Source organism: Acanthopagrus latus, chromosome 18 (genome assembly GCF_904848185.1).
Source record: "Acanthopagrus latus isolate v.2019 chromosome 18, fAcaLat1.1, whole genome shotgun sequence".
Lineage (NCBI taxonomy): Eukaryota > Metazoa > Chordata > Actinopteri > Spariformes > Sparidae > Acanthopagrus > Acanthopagrus latus.
In genome coordinates this window covers 16,123,464-16,148,247 of record NC_051056.1, presented here as the reverse complement: position 1 = coordinate 16,148,247, position 24,784 = coordinate 16,123,464, and the positions used below count along the sequence as shown (strand labels likewise).

At 41.5% G+C, this 24,784-nt stretch overlaps 1 protein-coding gene across 1 annotated transcript; it reads right to left on the bottom strand.

The window, feature by feature from the left end:
* Positions 1-450: 450 nt before the first annotated feature.
* LOC119006960 (melanin-concentrating hormone receptor 2) lies at positions 451-8,036 on the bottom strand. Its single transcript, XM_037076133.1, has 2 exons — positions 7,237-8,036; positions 451-4,621 (listed from the first exon to the last, which is right to left on the bottom strand). Exons 1-2 carry the CDS (start codon positions 7,638-7,640, stop codon positions 3,982-3,984), a joined length of 1,044 nt encoding a protein of 347 aa, XP_036932028.1. The 5' UTR covers positions 7,641-8,036; the 3' UTR covers positions 451-3,981.
* Between the last annotated feature and the right edge of the window lie 16,748 nt (positions 8,037-24,784).

The following is a 24,784-nucleotide window of genomic DNA, read 5'->3' as shown; positions in this document are numbered from 1 at the left end:
ATAGTTCAGAGGAGATTTGATACAGTTAGGAAATCCTCTGCAGTTTGAATTTGTGGAATCGAACAAGAGATTGAGGGGACTCTTCCAGGGACATTTAAGCAGAGGATTGTTTGTTGTTTGTTGTGAAGCAGTTTCTGCCGTCAACCCACTGACCTTCCCTTCTAATTGATCACAGTAGTCACAATATGACCGCAGCATCCGTCAAACCTCAGGCAAGCAGACTGCCACAACACCATAAATGACATCCCCCTTATTTTCATGCAGTACGTTCTACTGCTTCACTTGGCACCCCCCAGCAGTCTGCTACAGTCATAAATAACTTAAGAGCTTATGAAAAACACTGTAAAGAGCAAAGTCAAGTGTTTTTGTTTGAAGCGGGTGAGGGCAATCAAAGATAAATCATGAATATTACCACTGCACCAATCAATGATTAAATGCCTGAATCTCATTCACTTATTTTTTATTGTAGTTAAAAATAGAAACATGGGCACTGGTGAATTAAATAAAAATGAAAATGGTCTCTGGGCAACTGTTTGTGTGATAAAACTTAAATTACTAATGATCAAAGAACAGGCTGCAGTTTCTCCACTGAAGACATTTGGGAAACAACTGTAAGTATACAAGAATACCACCCTGTGTCTGCCTGACTCTTTATGCACATTCATTTAAACACACAATAATAAATCATACATTTATAATTACAAGTTATGGTGTGTGACTTGATCATAGACTACAGCAACCACATCATCTTTAAAAGATTTCATTGGCCAGTGAACACAGTAATCATCACTTCAACATCAAAAGAGAGTGACAACTACTCAACAACACCAAACACTTAAAAGTGAGTCCAGTCCCTGTCCACACGAGAGCTTGTGATTGTACTATTAGTACTATACAGAGTGTATACAGTTGTGTATATATAGACTTACATATATATATAAGTCCTCTGTGCCTCAATAGGAGCTTTGGAGTCAAGAGAAAATCACCCAGATGATGTCAGACTGATGTTATCAGGGATTATCTGGGTTTATCTGGTTTGAGAGAAGTAAGTATTTGCCTGGTATGGCATCTGCCACAGCAGTGTATGAGCTGCTGTTTCTCCAGTAAACAAACCAACCTCTTAAGCCTACTTTTCACAGCCAAGTAAGTTGGGATGTTTACTGAAGAAACAATAGCTCACAATCCGCTCCACCACTCCGCTCAACCGCTGGCTGTGTGATTCACAAAGAAATGAGACCAACAAAACCCATTAACACCAGACAACAGCTGAACAAACAGTTAGGAAGTAGCACGCTAAATAGATAGTTCGTGTGTCATTTGTAGTGTGCTTGAACAGTAAAATCCCCTCCCTCCCTCTGATTGTCCAGCAAGGCCATTAAAAAAAAAAATCTGTCACAATTTTTTTTTTTTGACAGAAGAAGTTACCTAACAGTTGATCTATGTTGCTTTTCAAACCTTCTCTCATAGAAAAAACAAACTTGTTGGCTGTATTAACCACAGAATACGAGGACCGCAAAGGTATCAAGGCTTTCATATGAAAACCACAAATGCAAGCAAATCGGAGGCAGGTTAGGCCCAGTCTTGCAAGAAAACCAGTGGGATCCATGATAAAGCATTACTGGTGAAAATTACAAAGGAAAACATTGTTAAAAAAGTACAATTAACGAATTTCCACAGAGTGAGACTATGACCCCGGTGCCGAGTTCCCCACCTAGCCCAGCATTCACCAGTAAAACAATGCCTACAAAATTTGCACAAATCACATCATATATGAAAGTGTGATGCACCTCTGCACAAAGTGTTGTGTGTACTTGGCACACAATACATCACATTTAATACTCCAGTGTCATTGTTTACATACTTAATGACACTGACGTCAAAAGATAATGCAAATATTATATTCCTGTACATTGCGTCTCTCTGTTCATTATGTAAATGTACAATCAGGCAAATGACATGATGCTGTGCATTACCTGCATTAGCTGTCCTTCACGCTGTCTTTGTCGTCTCCGTAATATCACTTTATCTCTCACTGCATTAAGAAAAAAGCTCCTTGTCAAAAATGATACACTTCAAAGCCCAGACTTAAATATAGCTCCTGAGAAGTTTGAGTGAATACAGATTGACTTGCACTGAAAATGGAAAGAAAGAAAGAAAAAAAAAACACCAGTCACAATCTGAAGGACATTTTAAATTAGGAGGAAAACACCACCACAGTATTCTGCAAACTCAGACAACCAACACTGTATCTAAATCAATACATAATATCAATATACTGTTTAGTATCAACGTCACTAAATCTCAGTCTGTCACTCTGTAGGTGTCTTTCTTTTAGTTGACCCCTACCTGATAAGAGATGTGCAAGGTGTGCAGCTTAAACTGAAAAGCTTCCAACTGTAGCTCGGGAGGCTTAAGGAGTTGGATAAATAAACAAATCCATAAGACTGTAATCCATCCGCTGGGATCAGCTGCCTCCCCACAGGCCTGACAGTCTGCAAGATTCCTGATTTTCTTTATTTTGTTGAAACACTGAGTGTAGATTAGTCGGTGGTGATTTATGCTCCTTTTTGCAGAGATTAGTCTTAAACAAACAGAAATGTGTTCTTCTGCCAAGGCTAGAAATAGCAAAATACAACCCAGTTGCAGTCGCTTGAATCCGTGTGCAAATAAAAGACATAAGTCCAGGTTTGCATGCAGGTGATCCCTCCCACAAAATCTTGTTTCAAAACCAATAGGTCCAAATGACATGCGTAAAAAGTGTTGGGTCGGGGTCGATGGATGAGTCTTGTTTTAACTTAAATTCATAACTTAACATACGTAACATATTTAAATTAATGTAATCTCTCTTACGTAACTAAACAAGTTGTAGCCAAACTGTGACCATTTTGTGTTTATTTTTGTAGCCGTGATGACAAATGTCACCTCACTGAGGATGTTCTCTCCAAAGAAGTTAATCAGAGGGACTAACATATGACCTGCAGACAACACTGGGCTCAGTGTCGATGCTGGTCGTTGTACTGCACACAATTTAAAAGTGTTAAGTTGTGTTATTTTTAACCATAGTGATGAGACTAGGTTGCAATGTAACAGTATTCAACCAGTATCTCTGTTGAAATAAGACATTTGCAACAAACGTGTGCTAAAAGTTCAGATCCATTATCATTTACAGCATATGTCATGTGTCAAAACCTTTATGAGATACAGTACTTACATTGGCTAAGACAAAGAAAAATATAAATTATCCATCACATTATATATACATATCTGTCACCGCCAACCTTTAAGGGGTCATGAGCAGCTGACATTGAGCGAGAGGCTTGTTTAGACCCTGGACAGCTTTCCAGTCCACCACAGAGCTGACACATCAAGACAATCGACCATTCGCTCTCAAATTTACACCGACAGGTCATTTAGAGTCAGTAATTAACCTGTACGTCAATTGTTTGTCATCTCATCGTTGATCAGAATAATAATGATAAAAAATAACCAACCCAAAATGATAACAAATAACAAGGGATGGAGGGACAGAGTGGACAAACACATTACCATCATTTTTGTAACGAGTGTAGGTCTAGGACAAGGGTAGTTCTGTGAACCAGGTCCGTCATACATTGATAAATCAGATTTAAGGGGAGAAGCAGGGCATGGCAGAGAGTTTGCATGTGGACATCGGCATGTCTTCATCGGCAGTGGGAGGTGGGGGAGGTGATTATAAAGTATGTGATTGTAAGTGAGTGAGTATTGCACCATATATGTTGAAACCTTTGACATCACCTGTATTTTTACATATTTTTCAGTCACGGTAAATGGTGCCGCTCAAAACTCGAAACCAAGTGTTTCGTATGACATCAATATCCGACTTATTTTTTAGAAAAAAAAAAAGCTGGAGGACGCTACCTCACAGTCAACGCCGTTCATCGTGCTTCGTCTTTGGCCAGCAGCATCATTTTTACGTGTATATACAAAACCACATCTGTCTTGTTAGATGACAGTGCAGCGGTAGTTGGGATCATTGGTGGTACTGGAACCATCCGTTTTGACCACGGTGATCTTGGATGAGTGCTGGGAGCTGTGCAGTGCGTTCCTGGAGCAAAGACGCTCGCGGTAATTCTGGGCGAAGATGAGCAACATGAGCGGGTTGATGCAGCTGTGGGAGTAGCTGAGGCAGATGCTGATGTTGTAGGCGTAGACGAAGGCAAGGGTGGGGGTGTTGTTGGTCAGGTTGATCACCTGGATGACGTGGTAGGGCGACCAGCATACCAGGAAGAGGGCGATGACCATCAGGACCATCTTGGTGGCCCGTTTGGCCCAAACGGACTGCTTGCGCTTGACGCGACGGATGGAGCTGAAGACGTGGTAGAGGGTGAGCGAGTAGAAGGTGCTGATGATGATGAGAGGGATGATGAAGCCCAGGATGGACTGGTAGAGCGTGTACCAGTACATGTCCTCGGGCCCGTCCAGATACATCATGCACACCTCCAAGTGCTGCCTGCGTACGACCTTGGCGTACAGCATGACCGGGACAGTGAGGAGGAAGCTGCCCAGCCACACCAGCATGTTGATGATGATGGTCCACTGGATGGTCCTCCTCTCTGAGGTGGGGTGGACAATAGCTATGTACCTAGGAGGAAGAGGCCACTTTTTTAGAGCTGGACTGCACTCTGAGGCACAAATGAAAACTTTGAGCATTAGTTTTGCATTAAGAGGTTTTTTTTTTTTTCTCTTGACAAGGGTTAAACCAAATGACATGTCAGAGATACACTCAATATATTACGTGCTCAGTAAAGTGATGAAAGCGGTGACAAATTAGTCAAGTTTGACTGGCAGAAAATGAACACATTTTCCATTTGTCTGCATTTTGGTCATTTTTTAAATTTGAGAAAGCTGCTGGGCTAGCTGAGTAAAAATTGACCTCCGTCTTTGGGACATTTTGGAGGAATAAATGACCACTTTGTCATCACTCACACAATGTGTCACTTAAGTGGAGCAAATGAAATATTTCCAGTTGCTGTCTAGGCGTGTAAACTATTACGATGGCTGCAACTTTCTCCAGGACAGCCTTTTAAATTGAAATTATCTCTAACCATAAATCAGTAGCATTTTGAAGCTGGATTCCTCTGCTGAAGTTAAATATATATACTTGCAGTGTGATGATTGAATCAATAAATTCAGACCAATACCCAGTCTACTGTGGTTAGATATGATCAAAAACGTACAGTTGGGACTGTTGCTTAATGTTTAAGGCTTTGACGTCGTAGATGTGGCGACATCTATTTAGGTATATAGTGAAAGAACCAGTTAATGTAGTTAAAGGACATAAATTCCAGGAGCCATTAATGTGTAACTTCATTTATCTGTAGTGTAAGGAAAAACCTAGTTAGAGTGAATTGATTCAAGTCATACAAGGTTTCCTTTGACAGAACCCACACAGAAAGTATCTCTTCCTAAAGTCTGAATATTTCTTGTGACCCTTCACTTAATCGATATAAAGTTATTCTTCTGCAAATGTTCCATAATTTTATCTAAGGGGGCTCTGTGGGGATTCTGAGTTGTGCTGGAAGCCGGTCGGTTGCAGACTCGCGTCCTTCACATACTTCTCACATACAGCCAATAAAAAAAATGATTCATGTATGTTTTTCCTAGAAATTGCGACAAAACCCCCCCTTTAGCTGTATTTATGAAACAGGATGTTGTTGAAAAATCAGAGCATACGAAAATAACTTGATCCTGTGCTGATTAAAACAGCCCCGTCTTTGTTGGCACAACCAGAGGAATGCAGACAAAATCATAACGCCAGTTTTTGTCCTGAAGCCAAAAAGGAAAGATAGATACAGATTTGAGTTGTGATGAACTGGACATAAGGTTGGGCCATTTGGCCTTAAAATAACATTACAATACTTTTAGGCCATATCACAATTCACAATATATACATCTACATATTCTGAAATGTCCTCAAACATTTAATGAATCATAAATGCTGAGTAGGCAACAAAATCCAAGTACCACAATATTTTTGGCCAACTACATCAACACTGGTGATGCCGCAATATTGGAGCGATGACGACGATTTGTTTAACGATGAGATTTCTGATAAATAATCATCAGCAATGTGGATTTAATCACTATGTTGGTAAAGGCAAATGTTAGAGCAAGTAGAACAAGTCTGTTAATCACTTTACTGTAATGCTGACTTTAAAAGCAGGGAAAGGCAACAAATATACAGACGTGTTTTGAACAGATATAACTTGGTATTAGAAGTGAACTTCTTCTCATTGTGACCCACTGTACTGTTAAACTTTGACAGACAACTACACAGACTTGTACTTTTGATTATATCGGACAGGAGGGGAAAAAAAACCTCTAATGTCAACTTTAATTGAATCGAGCTTCAAACATTCAATTATGTCTCTTGTTCGTCTGATAAATGCGAACGCTCCTTTTTACAGGAGGGATCACAGCCTGTATTTGCTTGTTTTGAAGGCTCAGATTCAAAGAGCTGGTTGATCTTCTTTCTCACATTTGCGGCGGCGAAAAGTGTAACTTTTTTCTTTCTTCGCAATCGATTAAAACAGTCTGCGCGTGGTATCTGAATTGCAGCCTGAGTAGTCTGTGATGTGATGTCAATGTGATATGCCCCAAACACAAACAAAAAAAAAAACAAACAAACAAAGGCAGGAAGCTGAGGAGTAAACGTTCCGGAGCCCCGAGAAGGAGACCCTCCAGCACAGGTGGTGCTGCTCATCAGATCACAGTTAGCTGCTCTAATGGCCCCACAGAAAGGCATTAGGTTTATTATGATGAAGGTGTGTGACATTATGGCTCTGAGAACAACTCCTGCCCCAGTGATTACCGTCAGATTGCGATGTTTATTGGTCTACCGCTTGGCATGAGGACTGATTTAAATGTCCTCAGTGTGTTCAGAGTGTAAACACGACACCATGCATCACTTGTGCAGGGAACACTGTGTCTTCATCTAGGACAGATGATTACCCCAATCATCTGTCCAAGATGCAGTCTTAGATGCAGTGTTTAGTGAGGAGAGCACCTGGAAGATTAATACCTTTATTCTTATTCTTCTTATTAGTATTATTATTAGTAGTAGTAGTAGTAACAGTAGTATTACTTGTTATAATTGTTTTGGTCCTTTAAAGAGTATCTCTTACTCTGTTTCGCACACAAGAAATAGAACATAGTTCAAGGCATCAAATCTGTGATCGGTCTGGATTTCCAACTTACCGGTCAATGCACAACACAGTTACAATCCCCACCGTGGTGAACTGGTTGCTGACGTCCACCACCACCACAGCCTTGCACATAAAGTTTCCGAACACCCACTGTCTGTCTCTGACCAGCTGGTGAATGTTGAAGGGCATCACAAGCAGGAACAGCATGTCGGCAATCGCCAAGTTCAACACGTAGATGTCCGAGACCATTTTCTTCTTGCACGCCTTCACCGCGTAGATGACCAGTCCGTTGGCTATGACTCCGACCGAGCACAGGATGCCATAGATGGATGGGAAAATGTGCATGAAAGTGGTGATGTCGATGTGGCTGTAAGGCGACGGGGCTGGGTTCAGACATGACGGGTCAGTCGAGTTCTGGGTTTGGTTGTTTGAGCAGAATGTGTCCGTGTCGTTCATCTTCAGAGCCTCTTCAGTGATCGTCCCGGCGTTGTTTGGGATTTAACGCGCGCACCGGGCGCTCTCCAGCCGGCGCCTGCTCTCCAAACTTGCGCAGCAAACTCGCGCACTCTCCAAGAGCGCGTGTCCTCCTGTGTTTATGGCTTCCCCCCGAACAAGGATTTAAAACAGGACTAAGCAGAATCTAATCAAGTCTTACGGCAGAGGGAAAAGTGGTCCCTGGAGCATGTTTATCTCTAAAAGCAAACTATGATCTGACCATTTGCTGCGCGCATCCGCTGTGCCAAACACAGTGTGCGCCTCAGGGGACACTAGTTCCCTCCCTTCAAACATCATTCGCTCTGTCGGGTAATAAGATAATGCAAATGAAAACAACAGCAACCAAAAAAATTGCGAGCACCCAAGAATCTTGGCTTGCATGACGTTGTGATCACACACTGAAATTAAGGGGGAGGGTGATCAAAAAGCAGCATGTTTACTGTGCACTCGTGTGCTGAGTGGTGTGTAAAGCGATTCTGTAGGGAGATTAAAAACAAACAGAGATGATAAAAGGCTTTCAGACAGCAAAGTGGTAGAATCAATAAGACTTGAGATAACAATGTGCTCTTCATGGTTACCTTACATGCCAGGCAGAGGGAGGATGGAACTGGTTGACTTTTAAGGGACTTTTACTAGAACATACCTGTACTGTTAAGCCACATGGTGCAGTTACAGATACCAAAAAAAGGAGATTTGTGTCCTCTTCATATTTCAATGAGAGCACACGTTTCCAGAGGGGACATTCATTTTTGTTTTTCTCTGCATTATGATTGATTTCAGCTTAGGGAAATTGAGCCGAGAAGGGTTATCACATGCAATTATGTTTTTTAAATGGTGAATATGTCCTCCAGGCCCCAGCGTAGCCCGTACACCAAAGATGTGACTTGTCCTCTGTGCTTTGTTCAGACTCACTTCTGAATCACTGTGAATCAGCTGAAAGGACTGTAGCTGATCCAGGGATGCTCAGCAGAAAGAGCTCTGCTGGGATCTGACCACAGGTCAGCGGGAATATATTTGAGCCTTCTTCACGCTGGCTCCGGGTATCTATTTTCATTCCCTGTGATGCTTCTTTTCTGTTGCAGCTCCTGCTCAAAGTGAACCATAATATCTTTTTTTTTTTCTTCTTTTTCTATACTGGCCTTTATACAAAATACACTTTGGGACTTTTTGCTCACCTCGCTGGTCCAGAGCACAAAGAGGACAAGATTCAGTGAGCTCTTCAAACTAACTGTCGACTGCTGACAGCAAAGAAATAATCCGGCTGGAATAAAAATTCACATTATTAATTCATCTTTTAGCATTTTGATCTCTCCATTCTAGATCCGTGCAAAGGTGTCATTTACCCCGCGGATGCTGAGGACACGTCCCCATCACTTTGTTAGAAACCTTTGATAAGAGAAAAATAGCCTGAACTCAGAAAAAGTTAACTAACAAATGAGAGCCGCTGACTCACATGCACTGCTTTATACAGTCGATGCAATATTGACATTGTTTAATTGAAATGGCGTTGAAGTTGTGGATGTGATCAGTATGTACAGCAGATACTCGGTCAGTCAATGTTATTGCACATTTTATGACATAGAAGTGGCTCCCTTGAGGCCCAGTCAACTGGATATAATATTAGCAGCTAAAGTTTCCACAACCCACTGATACATCCGAGGTTGGCATTTGTACCAAACATGGCACGTAACATCTCATTATGTGCTTATTAGCTGAATTTCACGTCAGGAGGTGGGCGGAACTGTCCGGAGATTTCAAGCTGTTTTTATGGCAACGGCAGGCGACTATATCTAACGAGAAGGCTGACCATCTCCTGCCACTTTTACAACATCAAAAGCGAAAAAAAACAAAAAAACATGATGTTCACTAACCCTAACAGAGCGGTGTTTGTTCCTAAATCTAAACATACCATGAGAACAGTGTTGTAACAAAAGATATAGAAAATTGAACCTCTGACAAATGTAGCAACATAAAGAAATGTTACCTGTTTACTGATTTGTGGTTTTGCAAAAATGCTCCGAGCTAACATTCATTGTGGCAGTCGGGTTGGCTTCCAGCAAGTGAAACTTTTCTGATGAAATATCTCAAGATCCACTAGACGAATAGGCACAACATTTCACTTCCAGACTGTGGATGCCACGCTGAGATCAAAGAAGGGGGACCCAAATGCACAAGATGGGATGTGGGGGTGGGGGGGCAGGAACATCAACGGATGAAGTTTATCCAGGATCAACAGCAGGAGCAAGCAAACACGGCAAGAGCAGATGACTCAACAAAGACTTAACTGAAGAGTGGACTTAAATACAAGCTAAACTGACGAGGGGATGAGGTGCAGGTGGAGAAACACTGGTGAGGGTAATGAGTGGAGGAACCCAAGAGAGCAGGGAGGGAGCTGATACAAGGAACCGGGCTGATGTGGTGCAGGTTAACGTTTAGCCCAAAGCATGACTGTGCTTAATTGCAGCATTGCTGTTGTTATTTCTCAAATCAAACAAATATCTGTCATCCGTGCGAGTCTTTTGGATGATGTTGCTACGAGCGGAGAAAGTGATTTTGATGAATAGATCAAGAAGGAAGTTGAAATGTTTTCTAAATCAGCCATTTCTTATTTTTTTTGTCGGCTTGAAAGTCAAGGATCCGTGACAGCCCAGCAAGAGCTGTGTTCATCCAGTCATGTCTGGGAGAGGCTCCTGCAGTGACTCTGATGGAGTAATGATGCAACGCTCTGAAGAGGCTCTGGGGGTTGCCAGAGTCACGACATGCAAAATGTTCATTGACAGCCAATCAAAAACCCTCTGCTCTGTCGGATTCACACATATTAAGAGCTTACATCCTCAACAGCCATTTCTATGCAACATGTGGCTTAATTGCGGGAGCATGTTAAATCAAGACTTATCTCGTAAAATGACAGGCAGCACGTTATTCTAGAAAATGAACATTTCTTCTCGTCTGCCCTTCAGTAATGGGCTTAAACGGTTCCTTTTTTTTGCTCCATTTAATGTCGTCAATTTGTAAAAATATATATGTTTCTGTTCTTCAGAGAAATAAAAAAAAACTTGAGATCCAAAGCTAAGGAAGGTAGACGAAACAAGTCTACTGGGAGTTAATCGCAAAGTTACATTTATTTCTGTAGCATGTTTAAAACAACATTAGTTGACCAAAGTGGTTTATTAACAAAGGCAAAAGAAAAGAAAGGCCAACAAAACAGAAAATTAAAGCTCATGCATATACCCAGAGCTTCACGATGAGAGTGTAACTAATAAGACAGCCAACAATGAGAGCCCACTTAGGTTCGAGCAAAAAGCCAAAGAAGACAGATGCGTCTCGAGCCGTGCTTTGAGCGGCTCAGCAGAGCTGGCAGATCTGATGTGAACAGGTTGGCACCCGTGACAGAGAAGAGTGGTCGCCCTTGAGTTTGTGCTAAGCCCAAGGGACAACCAGAAGTGATTGGACAGAGGACCTGAGTGTTCCAGGTGGATCGCAGGGAATTTGAAGGTCAGATAAGAGGAAAGAGAGTAAGAGCTAATCCGCGAAGTGCTTTAGAGGAGACATATTATGCCCATTTTAAGGTTCATAGTTTCATTTTGGGCTGCTACTACAATGGGTTTACATACTTTAATGCACAAAAAAAAAAAAAAAAACACATCAGTTTTCTCGTGCCGTCCAGTGCTAAATGGAACAGAACCTAAATTAATTTTCGTTACTTTAACCTGTGTTTACCTTCTGTTTCATGTCAATATAGCTGCTGTCAAAAAGGCTTATTAAAGGCGAAGCTGCTGATGAGGTGTTTCAGGAGCAGTTTTCATTGTGGGAGAGAGAAACTTCGAGAGAAACGGATTTGGGGCTTTTCAAGACCTCTTACATGCACAAGAGCCTGTACAATACACTGGAGGAAAGGAACAAATGAAAAAAGCAGAATAGGTCCCCTTTAAAAAAAACACAAACTGTATAATTTCAAAATGAACTCTAAAAGAAGAGGACAGAGTTTCTTCACAAAGCAGTACTGGTGGCATGGGTATGAGCAATGAAGCTTCAAGAATTGGAATTGTGGCTGCTTAGAAAATATCCAAACACTCAACCTGGGGTTAGTAGGGTCGCAGTTCCCGTCTGCACAGTGGCCAACACTGGAGGACGGTGCTCGCCCAGGTCAGCTCCCGGGTGTGAAGGTGGGCACCCGTGCCAATGTGAAGTGGCACACGGTTGAAAAAAATAGCGTTGAGCGCTCGATGAAACTCCAACGTGGATCAAAACAACCAATGAACCCAAAGCAGGTCTTGATTGTGAAATGTTAATCTGAGCTCTACATCCTGTTTTTTCAGGATGCCATACATGTGGATTTGTTACTTCTGGACTTCTGGAGTCCTGTTAATTACAACCACCGACAGTACGTTGGTCCTCATTAATTAGATAATATGCACAGCGCAGTGGCCTGAGGCAGCTCATACATGCTGGAACAGAACACAGGCAGACACGAAAGCAGAAGCAGAACAAACTCCCAAACTCTCTTTCACAGAGATCAGCACTTAGAGAGGGAGCAGTCGCTTCACACTTTGTCATATTTTCTTGTCTTGCGCAATGAATTGATGTCCGCTGCATTTACTATACTCATGAGAATGTAAGGCCGGGAGGTCGATTCAGCGAAGTGATTGTTGTTTGTGTCGGTAACAACTTGTCTTGCTTGTTCACTGAAACAGACCAAGTGACATCCGTGTGACGAGCAGCATTATTCTGAAGTCAAACCAGCTTCTTTGGAGGTTAAATTTAAGGCTTTTTTTTTATTATTGTCATTAAAGCGGCTGTCAGTGATAATTTTGTATTAGAATAGATATTAAAGACCTTCATATTCCAGCATTAATTACTGATGTAGAGTGTCTTGGATGGAATCCCATGCATCTCTTCCTGCTGATCCTGCAGAGGGCAGAATCCTCCTGTTTGCCACTATTTACTGCTGCGCGTTGACACAGTGACGTAGAGCAGAGGGAGGAGACTGCTAAATGCAAAATGGACAGGAAGTTAGTTAAAATGACGACAATGGTTTAAACAAAGAATCAGAATCAGAAAAACACAGGAGGAAACTTAGGTATGTGTTTGGGCAGAGATGTACAGATTTGTAATATCAAGAAAAAACAGCTATTCACTTTCTTGCGGAGTGACAGACGAGAAGATTTATGTCATGTTTGTCAGCAGCAGGTTAGCTTAAGCTCAGTTCACACTACAGGATTTTAGCTCTGATCTTCCACTCACTGGCGTCTTTTGGAGACAAAAGCCGCAGATCAGAGGCAAGTTGGCGCCCGCTCCCGCGTGCGACGATCACAATCCCGGAGCTCGCTGAATTTTATGTCTAGAAGGCTAGATGTCTGGTTGAGCTGCGAACAGAGGCCAGAGCAGACACTCCTCTCCTCTCTGACTCTCTGTTGTCACCCCGCAATTGCTCTCTGAACCCAACATCTATTTTCATCTGTCTGAGAGGGGCCAAATAACAGCCTACAGTTTCTATCAGAATACACTCACGAAAGCTTTTCAGTATTTGTAACCTTGTCATCCTTGCCGAAACGCAAGAAGAGCGGGCAGTTGTGCGCCGTTACTAGAGTTTCTAATCTTCTTCTTTCTTGTGTGTGTGTTTTTTTTTTTTAACTGCAAATTAGCAGACAAACAACTTGGACTGCATCATTCCTGTGTGACATCCTGCATGCGTGTTCTTGTTATGTGTGACGCCCCTGTCGCTGATCAGTCTGGTAGTGTTCAAAGCGCACCAATTGCAAGCCTCACGATTACAAGACAGAAAGTTATTTAGTGTAGCCAGTACAGCGGTCTGAAGACTTTGAAGGTCATGTGGCGTGACAAAGGCATTAGCTTAGCATAAAGACTTGAAAGAGGAGGAAGATGCTAGCCTGACTTGACAATTTAAATTTTTGTATGCCTTTTGATGTCTGTTAGCTGGGACCAGTAACTATATATTCAGGGTACAGATGTAAGAGTGGGATTGGTATTGCTCATCTGTCCCTCAAAGAGAAAGGTTTATTTCCCAAATGATCAAGCTATTCCCTTAAATGGCTACAATCCAATTCCACCCTTTGGACCTGAAAAGAGCTGCCTGCATTTATTTAATGATGTATAAAAGTCAAGGAAAATAGAAAAACACTGCTTTATCGCGGACTGAGCAGACTCTCAGCCACAGGTTAAAATGCTTGTCGTACTTCGATGTCACTTTGGCCTGTCTCGCATCTATCTCCTCACTCCTTATTATTGTGAAGAATTTAATTGCCTGTGACATTTAGTTATTTGAAAGGATTTTGCACCAATTTCTTATGGGATCATCACCTTGTATGCTGTTGCTCAGCTCAGGCAGAGAGGGACAAGGGGGAAATGGTAGCATTACGTGTGCACTAGTTTCTATTTGTGGAGGCAGCATTCAGTTTAAAGTGTTTAAAGGGGATGTGCTGTCACTGGGTATCAAGGCTGCATGAACATTAGCTTAAATAACACCATAGAGTGTTTATTTTGTGTGTGTGTGTGTGTGTGTGTGTGTGTCACTAAAAGGGTGATGGGATAACATGACACTCTTGGTCTTTGATTGTTTTTCACTTGAGCGACACCTTGAATGACATGGAGTGCATCTAATGCACCACTGAGAATGCTTCACAATTTCCAATACTGAAGCCCATACAGACTTATACAAAAAAAAAAGAGTGCACAAAGAAGCTTTCATCCCATGATGAGAATATACACTGGAAAAAATCAACTAAATGAGAAAAAAACATACTAAATAAAGGGTACAGAAGCTCATAATGGGGATAGAGGTGCAAGGTGTTTTTGTTTTTTCCAGGGTTGTTATAAAAAAAGGGGGAAAAAAGGAAAAAAAAAAAAAACAAGAAAAAAAACACAAAAGTAGGGCAGGTTGTAAAATAAAGGGAAAGCTTTAACTAGAAAACTCAAATCTCCAAAAATCCAAAGTGCAGGTAATAGAAAGGCTGGGGACAAAATGGCAAAAAACGTATCCAAGTTAAATTGAAGAAGAATACAAAAGCAACACAAAATAAGGGCGGGAAAGAGACAAAGACAGGAAGTGGAAAGTAAAACATTTCACTTTGTTTTTATGTCATAACGGACTGATTAATATCGAGAAAACGTGCTTTGTTATCTTGAGATTATGTGTCAAATTATGTCCGTTATCATGAGAAAACTGACAGTGGTTCCCTCTTATTACTTACAGCCTAATGTGTTTAAGATCAGCAGTGCCATGCACACGCATTGATGGTGTCTTGGCAAGTATAACAGCTGATTTAAGATGAGCTGTCAGATCATAGAGTTCCCTTTATTGATCAATGCATCACACTGCATCAATCTTAAATTCTTTATGTACGTAATTTATAAGCCTAGCAATCAAAAGCCCACCAATGTGGGTAGTTTCCTTTTAGTAGCCTACTGGACAGAAACACATTGGATGCATGTTGATGCTTAAATGCTGAAATTACCTGCTTACTCCCAAACCCGCCCACAGAGCAGTGTGTGTATGTCATGTTCCACTCTTACGAACCTTACAAAGTGGTTTTCTCAGGATAAATGATCTCATTATTTTGAGATAAGTCAATTGAGATAAATGTAATCCAAGATTTGAGATAAAGTTAATCCAATAACTAACCATGGATGGATATTATAGTTACTGCAATATTTACATCGCTTTTTTGACTTTTGTTGCACAATTTTGCACAAGATAAAACAGACATTTAAAAGTTCAGTTTCAGTCATGACTACATTTTGACCAGAATCGTAGTGCTGTGACTTTGTTTCTTGCTTTCATAGTTTCTTGCCTGTAATAAGCAAAGGAAATTGAAACAAATCCCATTTATCTGACTGAATTGCAACTTCCTAGATGCCTTAGAAATATTTCTTACTTGAAATCAGACAAATATAATTGTTTAGAGTTTTTGCAGTGTAGATACAGTACATCAATGTACACATACATTGTGCTTCTACATTTGTGCCACATTACATTTTATTCAGCTGATCGAACAAACTCAAAGTCTAATCCGTTGCCTTCGATAGACAGACATGGACAAGTGACTTATCACAGCACATTATTTTCTGTCACATCAACGCACTCTGACCTGAGAACATCCTGTGCTCTGCGTCTATAAATATAATCTGTTGACATGGGAGTGAAAACAGACTGAGCGATAAGTGCTACCCGCAAATGAGTGGTGAAACGAATCCATAACCAACTTTTTCTAAAACCAGCTTTAATTAAATAGATGCTGGTATGTCTGAGGCCCATTACTGAATTATGAAAATGATGAACTGAAATGCCACCGTTGCCGCAGTGTCTGTATGTGATGCAGAAAGGGGACTTTAAATGAAATAAGTATGTAATGATTATTCCTCTGATTCGCCCTGGATGTCAGACCAGTCATATGCAGATGCGGTCATTTGTGTGATGCAGACATACGTTTGCCTGAGGAGCACGTGCGGCCGAGCCTGCCTGTAAGCTGTGTTGCTCAAAACCGAGCATCCAGGGAGAAAACATGAAGCAACACAAGCCAAACACTGGTGTGCCCTGTCTGGTTCACAGTTAATAGTATCACATGCCCTAGATGTCAGATGATTTTTTTGTCAAGATAAGATAAACATCTCAATAAATCCTCCGGGTCTTTGTTAATGTTAATTGCATGCTCTGGTCAGTGTTTAGTTTATATTTAACGCTTGCAAACACAATGCAAAATATTGTGTAATTCCTGAGACATGTGATGAGCAGCGAGAGAAAAAAGAAGTCTAAGTAGAGTTCAGTGTCATGATGCATTCCTGCAGTGTTTTTTATGTCTTCTGAGGGATTCCCCATTGGTGTGCAGACTCATTTACATACCTCAGCTGCTTACGAATTTCATGTATGGAGCTCTGTTTCTCTATCTATCTGTTCACATGAGTCGTAAAAGACCAACAGGAAGCCCTTTTGTTTAGATACCACTCGTATGGAAAGGAGTGAACACAAATAAATGCAATCCTGTGACTCTGACAAACATACCTATCATTAACATGTTTGTTTGTTCCTGCGATAATGTACAGAAACAGCATCCCCCGCTGCCTGTGTTTTCCCGCGCAAGTTGTCGTTTTTGTTCCGATTAGATGGTCGATCGGATTATGAGTCACTTCTGTCAACACGAACCCACAGGTGAAAAAAAAAACAAAAACCTCCACATCCTGTCATGCACGTTATCAGATCACAGAGTTATGCAACTCGCGCCCGTGGCGCAACTTACATTACTTTATGTCTGTTCGAATCAAAAAAGCAGATGGGCTTTGACAGACAGGCGCTGCCCCTGAATTGAGCCTGTCCAGAACGTTCGCTGTGCTTGTTTTGCAGTGACTGCCGGATGACACAGATCTTGTGGGTGATCTTTAGACAATCATATGATCTCCTTCTGCAGATCCTCCGGGGGGGAGCAGAGTGTGGTGAAACCATTCCTTTATTAGTACCGCACATCTACTCCAATGTGACAAATTTACGAGCAACCCATCCTTCTCAGAATTAACTAGCATAACACTATGTTCTCTGGTTGGCTTCTGACAAAGTTGATTTCGCAGGCGTTTTGTCTCCTTTTGCTTTCATTTGGTAAAATTAGACCAGAAAGTACTGTTTGTACTCAGAGGGCGAGAAGAATATCACCGTCGAGCTGCTGACAAAAGAGGTGTGACGTTTCAATACATGCAGGAGAGATGCAATGATGTGCAGCAAAGCATCTTGCCATAAATGGTCAAGAAGAATATGATCAATATTTTTATGTCTCTGCTTGTCTTCAAAGTGCACAGATCTGACAGACAGCACTCTGATGCTGATCTCGTTTGATGTGTGCTGCTTTTTGAACGTGGCTTGAAGAAGATGAAAGAGTTCTCTCTGTGACGTTCATCTGATTATAGATTTGATAAAGTACAACTATAAATTAATTTTGCCCCGTTATGATTTGTGAGAAATCAATGGCTTAGCAATTCTCCGAATAGCTTTTTCAAATCCTTTATGTAAGACACGCGCACATTTGACCTTCCCAGGTGTGTTTCTGATGGAACACAAGCACTGAATAGAATGAATGGGGGTGAAGCTACTGTGAAGAAAATACCTTTCAGCCTCCATTTCTTCTTGACAGAACGCCTAACACCGTAACTTGCATCAGCCTAAAAGCCTGGATTGTGGAAATAGAAATGCCAATAATGGAGTTTTCAATGCCACAAGGACACTGTGAGTCAAGCTGAGGGGGTGGTGTGTTCCAATCAACAGGATGTGCAAAGGAAAAACAGACAACACGATCAAAAATGAAAATAAATCAACATTCTTCCTCGTGTCAACAGTCTTTTTGCAGTTGTCTTTAACCTTAATTGGCTCGTCAAAACCCTTGTAAGTTTAGTCCTTTCACAGGATTTAACATATGAGGGTGAATGTTGTTGCATTTTATGAACTGCATAATTCTGTAACTAGAAAAAATACATTCAAATTCAATTCATTCCATCTGTACTGTTTTTGGCTCTTATCACTGACACATCAGCTCATTTATCCTCAGCCTTAATTTGTTTTAGGAATCTTATCAGATGGGTTCATGTTTTCCCAGACCGAGGTCACCGAAGCACCGATAACAAAAAACACAGTTGTTCAACCTTGTCACCAATGCAGATATTTCTGTACCGACCCCCTGCGGAGCAGGACACTGAGTAAACCTCTACACGACAGGCTCTCAATTATAGGGCTGACACACAGAGAATATGAGCTATGTAGAGTCACCGATTAACCTAACATGCTTCCATTTACACACTAACCCAGATTATTTATCTATCTATGTGTTGGTATGGACGGAGACTGCATGCGTGCGTAGATGAGACCTATTACAGGCAGAGTGCTGCAGCGTATAAATACTGGGACGGACCAAGAATCAGGACCAGGACCAGCAAAAAGGGTGAGGCAAAGAGGCAAAAAATGGTGGACAGGTGTGCCACGGCAGGTCTAGAGCAATCCAATCAGCTGTTCTCATTGAAAACATTGTGACATGTCACAGCAGGAAAAGCACAAGTGAACATAAAGAATGAATGACGGCTGAATTCCTTTCAGCTGTTTCAGGTTCGGGTTCATCGTAGTCTTCATATGCTCACGCTGTTGTGCCTTACTACAGCATTAGAGTGAGCAACAGCAGTGCTTTTCCTGGAAAGTGGAGTCAAAATGTCTGCTGTGAAAAAGACTTGGAGGTCCCTGTGGTATTTCTGATCCAACACTTTCTCAAAGTTATACATCAATATGCATAACTCCAATTTCCTGTCCCAGATGAAAAATAAATGTAAAAAGCTTTTTGCATAAATAACATTATAATTGATCTGGTGTCTGCAGAAAGCACTCCACAGAGCTGCTTGTTTTTATGTCACAGACATCATTCTGGTGCGAGCCGTCCCCATATGACACTATAGACTACTTCACAGCAAACATTTGACTTGTGATAGGATGAAAAGCACCAGTGTAACTAACGACATTTAAGTTCCCCTCCAGTTAAAAAATGTGTTTTGCTTCTTGGTCCTCGGATGATTTGGATCACACAGGAAGACTGTTTTTTTTATAATCAGCGCTCAAAGTGTCAGTGTCCTCCGTGCTCACTGAAAATATCTAAGCAAAACATTACTAGGATTGAAATTTCGCTACTTTTATACATTTGTATGTATGCCTCAATGCATTTGTGCGAACCGTTACGAGACCCAGAAACTGAAGCAGCTCAATGCCAGCTTCAGCCATGATTCGTTTTGTTTCTTTCCTGCACTGCAAGCAGCACATTAGCCTGGATGAAATGTCTGCAGTAACATTTCTGCAAACCACAGATATGTGTCCACAGTGCCTGTCATACCACGGGCACATTATGTGTTTACTACCTGACTTTCATGTCGGGAGTTGAAGGTGATAGTGGTCGAGGCTGCGGTTTTACGTTTGTAAGCGTGACATCACTGAATATTTTAAAGAGTGTGTGAAGGTGAATGGGATAATGTAGATGGGTTTTTCGTCATTGGCTTACCATGGATAATAAAGCACAGGTGTAACTGATTACATTAAAAAACGACTGTGTTCCATGTACAGTAGGTAAGTGAATTTCAGGCTCCCGATAATGGAACATTTACTGGAAGTGAGATGAATCCGTGAAGGAAATTTGCTACACCTGCGCTTTTGCACCTACAAATCGCTGATAGCCTTGACTCTCAGATTTTACTCTTGCAGACATGCAATTTCAGGTTTCACATGAAGATCACAGACTGTTCCAGTGGAATGGAGAATCGGATTCAGGTTCATTGCCAAGTGAGATGACTTTGCCTTGGTGTTTAGGTGGCATATAACAATATAACACACATTAGGTAGAACAATAAAAAGAAAGATGAAATGCAAGTGCTGCAAGTCTGGACACAAAATTAAAAAATGACTGTACAGTGATTACCAGAGAAGATGCTACAAGTGAGCCACGAAGAGTCAATAAAAATATGTAACATTCTATGTAATAGTTTGATTATTCAATGTTTATGTTTGGAAAGTCATCAGAACTAATGAAACAAGGGAGTCAAATAACACCTTGATCGTCAGTCATCTGACCTGTATTTAATCGCCATCTACCAACCTTTACCTACACCAACTGTCAGCACTGTCTCAGTGAAACGCAGCTCTAGCAGGAGGGCAGCATTATCTGACCAGGGAACAGACTGTGACACAACATCAGAATGTATCTCTTATTGTGTCAATTAAGAAGGACTGTAACTGCGTGTGTTTGCGTGCACTGAAAGATGCACAAGTTTATAGAGGATTGTCTGGATGTGGGTAGATTATTGATTAGCAGTGCATCGCCTTAGGCCTGTGTGCTCAAGATTTTCCAGTTACAAGAGCTGTGTCAATCTTACGTTTGCGAATGGTTGTTTTTAACCTTGTGGTTGTTTTATTTTTCTTTCCAGAAATGTGCTATGCCAGAGGAAGATAGATATTTTTCAAAACGTTCTGAGAATGTGCATGGGGGGGGCGGGGGGGGGACTGATTATCCGACCATCTCCAGTTATTAGTGAGCAGTTACTGGGACTGCCCCATGAGAAGGCGATGACGTCACTTTGAGTTTAGAGGACGGCGAGATCAAGCAAGTCCCTGACAGATAGATTGGTGTTTGCAGAGATGCGGGTGTTGTGCCTGACTGCTGTGATGAGTTGGGAGCTTCCTTCGCTCCGTGTGTGCCACTTTGCACACTGAGGTATGATTGGGATGCCTCCTTGCTAACCTTCCACAAAATGCATTTCAAACTCATCAACTAGGAGGAGACAGCCAAGCGAGGTTCAAGAAGAGCTGGAGGATGTGGCTGGAGAAGGGAAGATAAACAACAGTCTGTTTAAAGCACTGACCCATAATGCTGCTCTTTCTTAGCAGCCGAATCCGTCGCAGAAACTGAAGAAACCGTGAAGAACACTGAGTCATAACTAACCAGAAATGCGGATGTGCACAAAAAAAAATTAATGTGGTCTTATTCTGTGTGTTCAAGATTTGATCAAGGGGCCACAGTGGATCTGGCATGCATAACCGTGGTTTGATAACGCGCGTCACTCAAATCAGAACACATACCCTGTAACATCAGAGGGCTGGAAGCAGTAGACGCTCAATTAGACATGCATCTGTGATGTGCATTCCTACCATTAATGCAGTAAGAATAAAACAGTATTTTTGCTGTGTCTTTGGTGTGTTTACGTAACAAAATATATATAATTATGTAACGATGATTGAGTTTTTTTGCCAGCTGAAGTGAATTAAACAACCCAGTGCATTGTTGACCTGATTTGTGCAGGCAGGCCAAACGTGGCAAACGAAGAGGCGAAGATTTCATGCCGTTGAACTGATGAATGCTCTATTTTATTTTATTGCATTACAAAATCAGAGTGCAAGTCCTCTAAGTTAAAGGACAAGTTACATTATTTAACTTTCCTCTGGGATGACACATATGTGCATTTTTCTGATCTGATGCTCCTTTTAGCGGGACGACACCATAACCTAGTTTATTTTCTGTAGCCTCAGTTTACAGATGCTCCCTAAACACCTCAGACGGAGGCTATGGGTGGGTGCTTTTTGTGCTGCTGTGTCTTACACTGACCCCAGGGAGCTTTTTTTGGGCCTAAGGCCAACTGAAACTGGAATCTTTAAGAAACCAGGGGTTGTCTAACCAAGTTAAATGAACATTTAAAGGGAATAGTCTTAAAATCTAAGAACTACTAACCTGGCACTGTTTTTAAGCAGTATTTAAAAGGGGAAAACAAAGACAATTAAAAACTTACATCTGGATAAATTTGGTGACAGAAAGGCTACATTACATGAATTGTGCATTCATTTGTTTTCTAGTTTCATTTCAGTGGTTAGATGATAGATCGAGTCAGCAAGGTATTTGGTTTTCCACAGCTAAGGAAAGCCTTGACTTAAAAAAAGTACAAGAGAAATAAACCTTTTAGGTGTTTTTATTTCTGCTTGTTTCAGTGTGATTGTGTTTTTTCTTACTTGCTTATAAGTCTGCCACTTCCATTTTTCTTCAAGAACTTAGTGAACTTAGGTAACCCAGAGTACCAGGTGAAGAAACCCTGTAAAATCTACAAAACTCCAGATTTTGACATCTTTGACGCTGAACCCAGGATCAGCAGGGTAGATTGCCCCACCCAGGGAAAGGTTACATGTCAGACACATTACGACATCATTTGTCTGTGCCATTCGTAACCTTTATAAATCACTGTTAGAGAAATACTTCATTTTCATGGTGGGAGAGTGCTGTGGTTGAGGTTTGATAGGAAAAGGTTGTGGTTTGGATTAAAATGGCTTCCTCACTGAAGTAAGGCGATCTTTGCTGTCATGGCTGCTATTTACAGATTTCTTGACATATATACATTTATGACATCAGTCGCCCGGGAGTCATGGCGGATACGCTTGTTTGTGTGAGGATGCAGCAGTGTATTTACTTTCTCCACAGACTCAGATCTTTTGGAGCTAGTGGCCGGATTATCTCTCTGTTTTCCGAATCAGTGATTCAGAGTGTCGTGCTGTGCTGCGGTACAGCCTGTCTGTGAAACACAAACTCCAATTTGCGCAAAGATTATTGGCCCACCTGTGGCAAGCAGCTCACAGCAAGAGCATGCTCAGACCTCGCCAACATCTCCTCTGACCCCTCGCATGTTCCGCGTTATGTGATATGTTTCATGGTCATGACTTTTGGATGTGCTGTGCATATATGGTGCATATCTGAGGACGCAAAAATGAATCTCAGTGTGAACTGACCCTGAAGTTGGATCATATTGTATCATAGTGCAGCACACAGACAAAGTGTGAGGTAGATATACACACATGTTAGCAAAGGATTATGCCACAAATCGCTGATTTTGTGACAACTGAGCACATCAAAGCCGCGTCCGACCGGTCGCATCAGAGTTAAAGCCGCGCAAAACATTGTTATCGGCAATTAAATAAGCAGATTTATTTACGTACACATACTCGGTGGCATGTGTTGTGTGTGGGATGACAATATGTCAGTGTGTGACATAGCTGCTTCTATAGGTGGAGTAATTCCAACAGAAAAAAGGGCAACAATGCAGTAAACAGAGCAGTTAGAGATAATCAGCCGAACACCAGTGAAGTAATTAAATGGCTCTACCATGATTTCACTCTTGCCTGATTCTTTTTTTGTTGCTGTTGACAGAAGTGACATCTGAGTCTTAAAGCACTGATGGAGACATTTGATGTCCTCTTCTGAACAAGTCCCCTTTTATCTCTTTATTTTTATTCCTCCTGTCTGGGCTCATATTAACTGCCCTGGCTTCTGTAGACCCGTCGATACACCAGGCAGTGACTGATTGTCCTCCCATATTTTCAAAAACTATACCTATTAATGTGTCTGCCAAATGTGCTGGATGTGGACAATCTATCAGTTATGCGGCAGAGGAGTGTGTGCAACATTTGGTTTCAGGTTTTTAAATAGATTTTTCTTTCAGCTACAATCAAAGTACAAAATCTCAATTTGTCTTCCTGCCATGCCCGCCACTGTTTCACCACACGGGCCTGCCAAATGCGGCATTGTTGCATTGACAAATTTCTCGTGCAGTTCTTCTTTTTTTTTTTTTGTCATTTTGAGTTTTAAATGGCATAATTACCCTATTCCTCAGGCCATTTATGAAGGGCAGGAGTGTTTTTTTTTTTTTTTTTTCCCTGACAGTCATCAAAGTGTTTTTATTCAAAAGTAAAAATTGCCTCCCCGCAGTTTATCCTTAGCTGGTCTTTTGATGGTTGTGTGAGGAGTGTGAGTGCACATCAGTCCGATTTCCACAAATAAACAAAACTCAAACAGCTCATTTTCACCTCAAAGAAAGAAAAAAAAAGAAATCTGCATGCTGTATTGATCGCGGTGGGCCCGGTGGGGCTTCATGAATTAGTGCTCGCCATCTCCTCAGTGAGAGCGCTCACCTCCTCTGTAGCATCTGAGGATTTGTACAGGGGTTTCGGCATTATCAGTATGCAGCACACATGCCTGCAAGTCTGCAAATAACTCTGTGACATGCCCCTCAGACACCCACCCCGCCCATTTGTTGATCTATACTTTATTGCTATATTTATGAGTAATACACAGCCTCCAACACAGTCGTTCCAATCAACCAGGGGGTTGTGCAAATTCTTTCCCCACTAGCCATAAAATTTAATGAATAATTTGAATAGGTGCTGATGCAGATGGAGCTGCTGGTCAAGCGGGTTTCTCTGATGAGTTTTCAAACAACACACGCTAGAAGACAAACTTGAATCCCCAGAACGAGGGATAACATTTTCTTCACGTGCAACTACCTGAGTTACCTGAACCCGTCAGTTCAGTGGATCAAAGATGAACATGTCAAACAAAATGTGACGCCACTAGACGGCGTCTCGCCTTTACAGAGGTACACTCTGCGTCAGTGCAGCCGACCTTTCAGACTTGTGGACTGCGACTTACTTCTGGTGTCACCATGGAGATACAATCAGGCCCTAAGCCTGCACAGCAGCGGAAATCAATAATAAATTGTGTGCACTGGAGATTGATGATTTACACCTGACAAATGACCATTTGTTC

Coding starts and splice junctions, on each gene's coding strand:
- LOC119006960 (XM_037076133.1), bottom strand. CDS start 7,640: ATGAACGACACGGACACATTCTGCTCAAACAACCAAACCCAGAACTCG. Junction 4,622..7,236: donor ACTGTGTTGTGCATTGACCG/GTAAGTTGGAAA, acceptor TCTTCCTCCTAG/GTACATAGCTATTGTCCACC.